The 12,373-nt window shown below is 49.7% G+C and overlaps 1 protein-coding gene across 1 annotated transcript in view; it reads left to right on the forward strand.

Annotated features, from left to right (window-relative positions):
* The first annotated feature begins 1,552 nt into the window (after positions 1 to 1,552).
* Positions 1,553 to 12,373, forward strand: part of LOC137439608 (mitogen-activated protein kinase 1) — a 60,378-nt gene continuing 49,557 nt past the window's right edge. The window contains exon 1 of the mRNA XM_068135527.2: positions 1,553 to 1,711. Coding sequence (XP_067991628.2) covers positions 1,605 to 1,711 — 107 coding nt within the window. The 5' untranslated portion in view covers positions 1,553 to 1,604. The remainder of the gene's footprint in view (positions 1,712 to 12,373) is intronic.

Here is a 12,373-nt window from a genome sequence, read left to right on the forward strand (position 1 = left end):
AAAATAGAACATCTGTCAACGTGAAAATAGAGCATGTGTCAACGCGAAAGTAGAGCATGTGTCAACGTGAAAATAGAGCATGTGCCAACGTGAAAGTAGAGCATGTCACCGTGAAAATAGAGCATGTGTCAACGTGCAAATAGAGCATGTGTCAAAGTGAAAATAGAGCATGTGTCAACATGAAAGTAGAGCATGTATCAACGTGAAAATAGAGCATGTGTCAACGTGCAAATAGAACATGTGTCAACGTGCAAATAGAACATGTGTCAATGTGACAATGGAACATGTGTCAACGCGAAAATAGAACATGTGTCAATGCAAAAATAGAACATCTGTCAACGTGAAAATAGAGCATGTGTCAACGTGAAAATAGAGCATGTGTCAACGTGACAATGGAACACGTGTCAACGTGAAAATAGAACACGTGTCAACGTGAAAATAGAACATGTGTCAACGTGAAAATAGAGCATGTGTCAACGTGAAAGTAGAGCATGTGTCAACGTGACAATGGAACACGTGTCAACGTGAAAATAGAGCATGTGTTAACGTGACAATGGAACACGTGTCAACGTGAAAATAGAGCATGTGTCAACGTGAAAATAGAACATGTGTCAACGTGAAAATAGAGCATGTGTTAACGTGACAATGGAACACGTGTCAACGTGAAAATAGAACATGTGTCAATGCAAAAATAGAACATCTGTCAACGTGAAAATAGAGCACGTGTCAACGTGAAAATAGAGCATGTGTTAACGTGACAATGGAACACGTGTCAACGTGAAAATAGAGCATGTGTCAACGTGAAAATAGAGCATGTGTTAACGTGACAATGGAACACGTGTCAACGTGACAATGGAACACGTGTTAACGTGACAATGGAACACGTGTCAACGTGAAAATAGAACATGTGTCAACGTGAAAATAGAACATGTGTCAACGTGAAAATAGAACATGTGTCAACGTGGAACTCCCACATACCCAGCGGAGGCTCTGCCTCTCCTCCCCCCCCAAATAAAATGCATAATGGTAGATCCACACATAGGCTTAGGCTCCTCCCGAATCTCGTATTCTCAGTTAATGAAATGAGTACCAGCTTACTGGTAACAGGGGGCACTGCATCAGCGGCACAGTTGCGCTTCCAGAATCGATGCAGTCACAGGTTGCAAACGAAGCAACATCGATGTTGTTAAGCAGTGCCGAGCGCTTCGTTCCGTTGCAGTGCTACCTTGAGTAAGCCGCTTGCGAACGGTGCACGCCCACGTCAAATCCACGACCTATTTACGTACGTAATAAATAGATGGAGTCCTAACGTGCGACTGGGATATAATTTAACGTGTGCAGTGTAGCCCAGAATGAATGTGCTGCCAGGAGACGTCGAGTGTCGCCGTAGGATGCCGGCGATAATGCCGATGAAAGAAAAAGATGTTTCCTTCACCCAGCGATTCCATCACTGTACGATGACGTCATGACATTGGCATGAAGTACGAAGCCGCAAGAAAGATCACGTGGGTTGTATTCGTCCAGTTAGAGTACGCAGCAATGACATCACATGGGTTCAGTGAGCCAATTGGAAATTGCTTCGCCTCTGTTAGTCGCTCGCCAAGATGGACGCGCCGTTACAAGCCGAGATTGTCAAGGGGCAAGGGTTCGATGTCGGGCCGCGGTACACCAACCTCAGTTACATTGGCGAAGGTGCTTACGGCATGGTGTGGTAAGCGAAGGGTGTGAGGGTCGTTACATCGCTAAGGATATTTCCTTTGCGTTGAGGTCCGGTCTGGTGACGGGTATTGTGGGGCGGCGGCCGGAGTCGTTTCCTCTGAAGGATTCTCCTCGTACTGAGTCCTTCCACCAATAAGTACAATGTCAATGGCCCACATTTGAAGTTTGATACTGAACGCAAATGGGGTTTTAAGTTTTGCGGACGTCATGGTGCTGCGGTTGTCCTTCCATTTTCTGTGGTGCGGTCCGTACCTGTCAGTGTCATGTGATTATCCTTCCGTACCTGTGGTGTTTTGTCCTTGCATACCTGTGGTGTTGTCCTTCCGTACCTGTGGTGTTGTTGTCCTTCCTTGCATACCTGTGGTGTTGTTTTCCTTGCATACCTGTGGTGTTGTTGTCCTTCCGTACCTGTGGTGTTGTCCTTGCGTACCTGTGGTGTTGTGGTGTTGTCCTTGCGTACCTGTGGTGTTGTTGTCCTTCCTTGCATACCTGTGGTGTTGTTGTCCTTCCTTGCATACCTGTGGTGTTGTTGTCCTTCCTTGCATACCTGTGGTGTTGTTGTCCTTCCTTGCATACCTGTGGTGTTGTTGTCCTTCCTTGCGTACCTATGGTGTTGTTGTCCTTGCGTACCTATGGTGTTGTTGTCCTTGCGTACCTATGGTGTTGTTGTCCTTGCGTACCTATGGTGTTGTTGTTCCTTGCGTACCTATGGTGTTGTTGTTCCTTGCGTACCTATGGTGTTGTTGTCCTTGCGTACCTATGGTGTTGTCCTTGCGTACCTATGGTGTTGTTGTCCTTGCATACCAATGGTGTTGTTGTCCTTGCGTACCTGTGGTGTTGTTGTCCTTCCTTGCATACCTGTGGTGTTGTTGTCCTTGCGTACCTGTGGTGTTGTTGTCCTTGCGTACCTGTGGTGTTGTTGTCCTTGCGTACCTATGGTGTTGTCCTTGTGTACCTATGGTGTTGTCCTTGCGTACCTATGGTGTTGTCCTTGCGTACCTATGGTGTTGTCCTTGCGTACCTATGGTGGTGTTGTCCTTGCATACCTATGGTGTTGTTGTCCTTGCATACCAATGGTGTTGTTGTCCTTGCGTACCAATGGTGTTGTTGTCCTTGCGTACCTGTGGTGTTGTTGTCCTTCCTTGCATACCTGTGGTGTTGTTGTCCTTGCGTACCTGTGGTGTTGTTGTCCTTGCGTACCTGTGGTGTTGTTGTCCTTGCGTACCTATGGTGTTGTTGTCCTTGCGTACCTATGGTGTTGTTGTCCTTGCGTACCTGTGGTGTTGTCCTTGCGTACCTGTGGTGTTGTCCTTGCGTACCTGTGGTGTTGTTGTCCTTGCGTACCTGTAGTGTTGTTGTCCTTCCGTACCTGTGGTGTTGTTGTCCTTGCATACCTGTGGTGTTGTCCTTGCATACCTGTGGTGTTGTTGTCCTTCCTTGCATACCTGTGGTGTTGTTGTCATTGCGTACCTGTGGTGTTGTTGTCATTGCGTACCTGTGGTGTTGTTGTCCTTGCGTACCTGTGGTGTTGTTCTCCTTGCGTACCTGTGGTGTTGTTCTCCTTGCGTACCTGTGCTGCGGTTGTCCTTCCGTGCGTGTGCTGCGGTTGTCCTTCCGTGCCTGTGCTGCGGTTGTCCTTCCGTGCCTGTGCTGCGGTTGTCCTTCCGTGCCTGTGCTGCGGTTGTCCTTCCGTGCCTGTGCTGCGGTTGTCCTTCCGTGCCTGTGCTGCGGTTGTCCTTCCGTGCCTGTGCTGCGGTTGTCCTTCCGTGCCTGTGCTGCGGTTGTCCTTCCATGCCTGTGCTGTCTACGAATCCTGTTTTGATGACTTGTATCGTGCGGCGTGTGTACTTTGCTTCTAGTATGAACGTTTGATTTTCCTGCAAGTGATTCTTGGATTCTGTGTTTGTTTTGGAAGCAAAAATTGAGTCTGTGTCATGGAAAGTTTCTTCCCATTTCCATGAATCTGATAATGTGGAACCCCCCCCCCTTTCCAGGTAATTGAATGTACCTTGGTGGTGGATACCTACACGGGTGTTTTATTTCAAAATACAAATTCAAGTCTCACAGAAAAGCATTGGACGTGCGACATACATAGGACAGATCAAAGGGATGTTGGCAAATCTGTGCTGTGCTGTGCTGTATTTTATTTGGACTTTGTGTTGTAAGAAGTACTCGGATGTAAATGCCAAAAAGCTTAAACAAAGATGAGGTCACATGGTTGAAGCAGCTTTGGCTCCATTTATAGTGTTGAGCCAGTACAGGTGCGTGTATGCGTGTGTGTTCGTGTGTTCTTATTGTGATTGTCTTTTTCTTTTTTTACCAGTCGTTTTGCATTCCCCTGATCTGACTTTGTTGACTAAAGAATCCGAGGAAGGTGCCTTGTCCTCATTCTTTCATTTAAATTTGACATGTCGAAGCTTGCACACCAACTCTAAGACTGCTGTGAAATGCAACTTTCCAGTAGATGCTTTTCCTGTGAATTTATTAACCTTCACCCACACTAATGGAAAATGCCAAACTTTTGGTTAAAATGCTGATTTTTCAGTAAAAAAAAATAGGAATTTTAAATTATGGTTTATGCAACTTTTTCTTTTCTTTTTTTTAACCATTCCATGCAAAACACAGATTTGCATTTCCTTTTGGATAAAAACATCTTTCGTTCTTCAGTTCAAGTTCTCAAGAAATCCTCAGTGTCAAGTCTTTTGCTGTTTCTTTTACTGATGCATACCCATAGGTGGGGATAGGAGGGTGATGTATTCTACGATCTGTTTTTTGGGGTTTGTCTATGATAGCTTAAACAAACACTGAACTGCTAGCAGGATTTATACGGCCAGATGGCACAGATCCAAAGTGTACATTTCTCCACAAATGGCACGGGTCCAGGAATGCTGTCAACTCTTGAGAACCCACAAATGCAGCGGAAGATTTCACATACGACTAAGAGCAAAATGGCGATGCAAATGATGTCTCCTTTCAAAGTACTTTAATGTCTCTGCAAGCTTGGTGTTGCGGCCTAACGGTTGAGGCATGGCTCGCTTGACATCTTAGGGTCCTGGGTTTGAGCCCCTGTCATTACATTGCATGAACACCAGGTGGGTTGACTTAGCCTGTCGTCCGAAGTCAGCAAAATGAGTACCAGCTGACTGGTAATGGCGGGCATTCCATCAGCGGCGCAGCCGCGCCCCCAGAAAATGCTGCAACCAAACGGCCACAAGCTGCATACGAACCATCACCAGTGTCTCAGCAACTTGTTGAAGGAGGAACTACTTGAGCATGTCACAATTGTCACATGCGTTGTTATATCTATGTCATGAAGTGAACTCTATTTTGTCACCTTTTGTTAATCGAGTGATAGCCGATTCCTTTGGGAACCCAGAGCATATGCAAAATTTGGTGGACTTTCGCCCAGCCATGTTTTTACGTATGATATTGTTGTGAATATGAGAATGTTTTTATTTTATTTTGTTGTGGTGGTAAAATGTTGTAAAATATCACCCCTCCTCCCTCCGTTGTGGTTGTATAAAGGTCAAAGGGCGTTCCCGTAGTTAGTCCATAAAAACATACAGGCAGGACACGATATATCTTTTCTTTTGACAGTTATATCTTATTCTGTGTTTTAGGATAAGGCTGTGTCTCCCATTAATTGAAATACTCCATTGCACCAGTGAAAGAGAATAGACCCCCTTTCCTTCCCATCCCCAAAAATCTCCCTTTCCCTCCCCTCCAAAACCTCCAATGACCTCATATTACATCCCCTCTCGTCATTGCTGAGCCCTCGATTGCCATATTACATCCCCTCTCGTCATTGCTGAGCCCTCGATTCCCAATCACCTCCCCTCCAATAACCGCCATTGACCACGAGGCTCGAGTCAGGGAAGAAAGGCGTGTCTCCACCTCGTCAGAGGAGGGGAGGGGCGCGCCCGCCCGTCGTCGTCCGGGGCGGAGCCCGAGGGTCGTGCGACCAGCCAGGGCCGAGGTGAGCGCCCCGATGGGCGTGTCCAAGACGCCGGCGGCGTGATCGCTGGGGGCGCTATAAAAGGCGCAACCGAAAGAAGAAGAAAGAGAGATGCACTCTGGGTTGGTCTGGGTCGGTTGAGAGAAAGAGAGGAGGAGTTGGTTGCAAGGAGTTGGTGACAGTCGGTTGCCAGAGAAAGGAGTCGGTGGTCAGTTGGTTGCGGTGGTGAGGAGTCGGTGGTGACGAGTGAGACAAGGCCTGGCAAGGCAAGTGCAGGCGGCCGCAGCAGCGCCACCCAACCGCCAAAGGGGGCCTGAACGGCGGTTCGGAGCAGGGCCGAAACGGAACGGCGGCTGCTGAACGCGCCGGTTGTGCTGCGGGACCCCCCTTGGACCTTTCCTCTCCCTCCAGCCATCCACCTTCTGCCATCCCTGGCATTCCCCGCGTGAGTCAGCGTTCTGTTTGTTCTGTCCTGGGATATAAGTTAAGTCTGTAGGTAAGCTAAATTTGCACTGTGTCACCTGCGTCTTGTGCTTGTAAATAAACGTGACATCTGTCTTTTTGCTTGTGTGTAAATAGTAGGAATAAATGTAGTAGTATTTCAAACCTTTTTTTGTCTCCGTTTTCCTCTTGCATTGCGTCGCTTTTGTCTTTTCCCTCATTGAGCAGCTAGGGTGCGATACAACCAAAGTTCGGGTGGAATCGGGTGAGTTTTGTTAGGTCGCGGTTTTAAACCACCGCTCGGTCTATATTTTTTTTTGCGCAGGCCCGCATGCATGCACGCACATATACACGGAAGTGGATGCACTGACACCTGGTAGATCTCCGTTTCATCTCCTGAGGCCCACCCACGTGTGGGGATAGCAGGAAAAAACAACTTACACACACACACACACACACACACACACACACACACACACACACACGTGTATACATATACACACATGCGCAAAGGTGGATACATCGAGACCTGGGAGGAGTCTGTTCCACCTTCTGAAACCCGCATTTGGAGATGACAACCAACGACACACACACACATTATTATTGTTATTATTATTATTATTATCATTATTATTATTATTATTATTCATGATCCAATTTTTTAATCTTTGATCCTTGAGGATGGATGAAAGTGACTGGTTGAGAAGAGTGATGGAAATGAATGTAGAAGGAAGTAGAGGACGGGGAAGACCGAGAAAGGCTTGGCTAAAGTTGGTGGAAGAAGAAATGTGGGCAAGGGGGTTAACAAGGAGAGATGCAGTAAATAGGGCAAAATGGAGAAGATCGTCATGGGGACCGCAAGGCTAACCCCCGCTCTAGCAGGGAAAATGGCCTTAAAATGCCTGTTGTTGTTGTTGTTGTATCCAATTTTTTACCACGACGGGAACTTCTCAGACCCCTTCCGAATCCCCGGCCCAGAGGCCACCGGCTACACATGACTCCACGCCCGGTGGTTTGCTAGTCGACTACGAACACCAATGGATACCGTCAAACCTGTCAGAGTCCTCACTGCTACACATGTTACCTTCCCGGTGGCATGGTAATATAAATTGAGACTCACACCCTCAATACATATTTGTATATATTGTTACAGACGCGGTGGTGGATGTTGGTTCACCGAGCGGTTTGGTATGACCGCGCCTGCACAAGTTACCCGATTATACTCGAACGTTGCCGAGTCGCGCTACGCCAGGTCAATGAAGGAAAAGGACACACGGCTGGGATTCAAATGACACGACACCAAGGGTTCAGTTCTCAAGACCTCCGGAGGAGGTTATGTTATGGCGGAAGGTTAGATTACAACTACAAGAGGGACATCATAGAAAGACAGGCACTTAGACACACTTATATTAACCCCAACAGACGACAGATAAACGGGACAAAAGGCTGACTCACACGGGGATTGATGGCAAGGAAAGGCAGGTAGCGATGGCTCCAGGTGCACCTGGGCTCAGGGCAGAATCGACCCGGTCCGGTCCAGAGATGCGGGAGGTTTCACAGCGCTCGAGGTGGCGTCTTGTCGTCTCAAGCTGGGGGCGCATCTGACGTCACGTCCGGCAAGTCGCTTCGTATATCCGGCGGGGAGTGACACGCCCTCGGCTCGTTAGCTCCGCCCCAGATGGAATCGGTCCGCCCTTCTTATTGGGTGCGGGGGGGGGGGGGTTACCAGGCTCCGCCCTTGACGAGGAGCTGACAGCCAGCCCCTTCGTGGTAACCCCGTCGGAGCGCATGGTCATGGCGGCTAACCGAGCCGGTGTGAGGACGCACACTCCCCGCGCCGTCGCCGCGCCGCCCCCCTCTGCTGTTGTAGTTGTTGTTGTTGTAGCTTCTTCATGGGGAAGAGATGCGGGGAGGTATGGGAAGGTCCTAAACTCACTACTGGTGCCATATAATCACATTCTGGTGCAACGAAGAGTCAGAATTAATGGAAACGAGTCCTTAACTGACATAGACTAAGAATAACTAGCAAGATGTCCGAAAGTTGTCTACGTGAGATGCGGTGGACCTGGGCACGACATTTAATGGGGGAAAAAGGGGAAGGTCGGTTCTACAGAGTGTTGTTTACAGACAATGGGACTAGGGAATGGGGGATTGGGGATAGTTGGGGAGTATTGGGGAAATAGGGGAATATTTACAAGCGGATATGGAGGCCAAATTCCATATTCGCAACATTGCACCCTTCTCTACCCTCGGGGCGGCCCGACCCGATAAATTTTTACCTATTTTAGTGTGGCACTCAGATGTAGTTCCCTCTACTATTAACTCTACCCTGAGTGCGACAGTTTTACAGATATTCACAAATGAGTAAATATGTCCCCCTGCGACGTTGCACCCTTCTCCTCACAGAAACACACCCACAGGATAACCGAATCCGGAAAGAATTCGCAAACTAAACATACAGCCGGTAGGGAGCATTATTTACAAGACTACGCTGCTATTTACACTACGATCCAGGACCTGTTTTTGGAGGAACACATGCAGATGTTATGCATAGAGAGAGCACGCATGCCAGCATCGATACACCAACCCACGAGTGCTCTGTGGCCTACGGCCTTTAATAATGTGCAGAGCACCCCTTCCAAGCATCAAAAGCACCACCCCTTCACACAGTCAGCACCATCCGGTGCACCAATAAAGTGTTTATGAATCACCGGTGGTGTCACAGCCGGCCGATGTTCTGCCGCTGGTCTTGCCTTCGTGTGGTGCACTTGGTGTTCTTGCCTCTTTCAAAAAATAAAGAAAGGCGCCAACCGCGTCCATTTCTATATTGTGGCCTTCAGTGGTGTCAACTAAAAGTGGTTCACCTGTATGGCATAGGTGCCACGTTGACCCATAGGTCCATCCACGGGTGGTGCTTGGCCGCAAAAGAGCTGCGGTCCATTGTGGGTGGCCACAAACATTGCGGTCCATATGGTGTATCGATCCAAGCAGCAAGCAGCGAAAGTGCAGGCCCACAACTGCGGAGCCAGCACCCCTCTCTCCTCTCTCTCTGCCCCAAAGCCAGATCCTCGGAGGTGGGAGACAAAAGAAGCAGACAAGTGAGTAAGGTGGTAAGGGCGCAAAAGTGCACGCAATACAAGATGATGCACACTGGGGGCACATGGGAACCAGGTGAGACAGGTACGTTCCTATCGTACGCCCCCCCCCCCCCCCCACCAGGTAACCTACATGGCCCCTCCCTTACCCCTTACTGTATCCACAAAACACAACACTACCCATAAACATCTACTTTACAAATCAACAAACATCCCTACTGTCTTCCCCGTTCCTCCCATAAACCAAATTCGTCTTCTCTCCCTCCTAACCAATCAAATTTGCCATTTTCAACTCTCATCAAAATTTGCCATCTCCAACTCAACATCATAATTTGCTATCACCAATTCATCATCAGTCCCTCCTAGGGAGGGAGAGATGGAATCACCCCAATGTCTCATCCACGTCGTGATGCGTCTCACAAATCCACAGCAATCTCATTTCCTGCAACAAAACAAAGAAAACACAGGTGTGGAGTCATCATCATCACCACAGGCAAGTGGCTGCGTATGGTGCGACAGGTTCATCAATCCTAACTATTTCCTAAATGACTTTAACAACTTTACACTACCCGGGGTCTTTCTCCGGCCAAACCATTGGCCCTCTTACACTATGGGTTCTAAAAACCAATTCCCATTGGCCAAACTGTGGTGCTTTTCAATTTGGGGTCTCACTCCCCCGATTCATCTCCCGGTGCCCTCGCACAATTTCTGGGCTGTGGCGTGTACCTCTCCCAGTGGGTCTACCCACCTGCACACCTCCACCACTGCAGTTGCCTCCGAGCTTACCTGCTCCTTACCCTAACCTAACTACCTGGGGAAGGCCCTCTGGCGCTCTCCCCACTCGGTGCCCTCTCTGGCACTGGGCTACCCGGGTCCATCCTCCGGATCCTCGGGCCCCATCCACAACTCTACCGGCTCCCAGAGCCCACCTGCGGCCTCACCTGGCCGACATCCTCACAGTGGTGGAGTGCCCAACCAACTACACACACTAACAGGCTACACGCCCAGCCATTTCCACAACACTAATGCACCCATTCACAACACCATTCTGCAACCGCACCACAGATGCCAATATCCAACCACAATTTACCTGTACCCTCTACCTAACACTTACACTACCCGCCCCGGGTACTCGTGAAAGGGGTCCACTCTTCCCCCATCCACACCTTCGCACCATGCACACCACTCCGTACCACTTACTCCAACTCTCTCCACACACCTGTACTTGCACACCTGTGCTCTCACACCGGGTGCCACCTGCACCCTTCTCTCCCCAAGCGCATTCGCGCTGATCCACAACACTCACTACTCATACACTGCTCCACACACCTGTCCAGTTGCACACCTGTGCAATCACACCTGTTCCACCCTCACACACACACGGCATCATCTCATCTAACTACTCCCCTCTGAAACTTGCGCTTCCCAGTCGTCCCTTTAAACTATTGCGCTCCCTCGTCATTATCATCCACACTAATCTACCTGCGTCCCCACTACAGGTATCAGTCACTAACTAAACTTAACGTTACCTACTGTCATCTTCGCTAGATCCCTATCAATATAACCTAACCCACCCGGGCTAGTTTTCACTGCCATACACCCCATAATCTATTGCTCCTTTGCCCCACACATGGGAAGGGTGGCAGGGATGCCATCCCACCACATCGGGGGTCTCTCACTACCAATTTTGCACATCAAATTTCAACAAATCAAAAATTTGCCAATCACTACCCATCATCTGCCAATCACTACTGCCAATCCCTTGCCAATCATCAAATTTTGTTTTTCTCAAATTTTGGGTCCAAAACACTAACCTCATCACCCAGTCTACTCAATAATGCCTCTCGGTGCGCCAATTCCTGTCCAAAGCCCGGCTTCGTAAAGCCAAGCAATGGATGCTGGTTGTTTTGTGCCGGCGGCAGGATGCGTCCGGCACTCGGTGCAGGGACGGGGGCTTACCCGTGCCGAGATCCCACGCACCACCTCGGCGTGGAGCCATCCAATGCCCCGATCTAGACCTGCCGGCACGTCTCACCAAAAAGTGGTCGCCATGACGACCCTTTCTATCGGGCTGCCAGCTCCGCCTAGTGGAGCACGGACGCGGCCGTTCAAAGCGAGGCCCAGCACGCACCGAGGGCCCGCTTCGGCTAAAAGTCGCTCTAACCTCTAACCCGTTTAACGTCGATGCTTCACCTGCATGCTTACACCCCGCAGCCCGTTCCTTGCTCACACATCCAGCCGTGCCCATGCTCCTCGTACCTTTCCTTACACACCCAGGTACCCTCATTCCACTCACAGCCTTGGTCACACACCTGACCACCGAACACTTTGGCACACATTCGTTGGTCGCACACCTCACCAACACACCTCTTCGCGCCCCCTCCTCTGTCACCTCCTCTGTGACAATCACAGGTGTGCTCTCATTCGCACACCCAACCACATGCCTCACCACCAACTCCAGCGCGCATTCCCACTCACGCTCTACCATTCCAGGTGTGCATCCTTCCATCCCAGGTGTACATCCTCGCTCACCTGTCACAACCAACTCACTCTCCTTGTCACTCTCACTACTCTCACCTCCATTCTTGACAGCGCACTCACCCTTACTCTTGACAGCGCACTCTTCCCTCATGCACCTGTCCGTCACACACCTTTCTCGCGCACACTCTCCCGTTACACCCTCTGTAACACTCACCACAGGTGTGCATTCTTCCTTGCCTTTGACAGCGCACTCTTTCCCCATGCACCCGTCTGTCACACACCTTTCTCGCGCACACTCTCCCGTCACACCCTCTGTAACACTTACCACACCGCGCTTCCATGTGCTCCCTCGCACACGCGCTACGACCAACTCACTCCTGCCAGCACCCTCACTCCTTGGCACGCACTTTTTCCTCACACACCCCAGAGTCGGACTTTCTCGCACACCTCCTTTTTCGCACACCAGACCTGTCGCACACTTCACCAACGGCCTCTCACGAACACCCGGGTCCATCTCGACCCCCAAGCTTCTTAAATCCCCTGGCGCATCATACGCACGACCATATTGGTCACCACTTACACCGGGTCCTCTTTCTCTTCGCTTCTCCTCCATCACCTGCGAATCCCTCATCCGGTTAATGAGCACATCATCACTATCCGAACACAGACTTTGGACCAATTC

Source organism: Myxine glutinosa, chromosome 14, assembly GCF_964187855.1.
Source record: "Myxine glutinosa chromosome 14, kmMyxGlut1.1, whole genome shotgun sequence".
In the NCBI taxonomy this organism is placed as follows: domain Eukaryota; kingdom Metazoa; phylum Chordata; class Myxini; order Myxiniformes; family Myxinidae; genus Myxine; species Myxine glutinosa.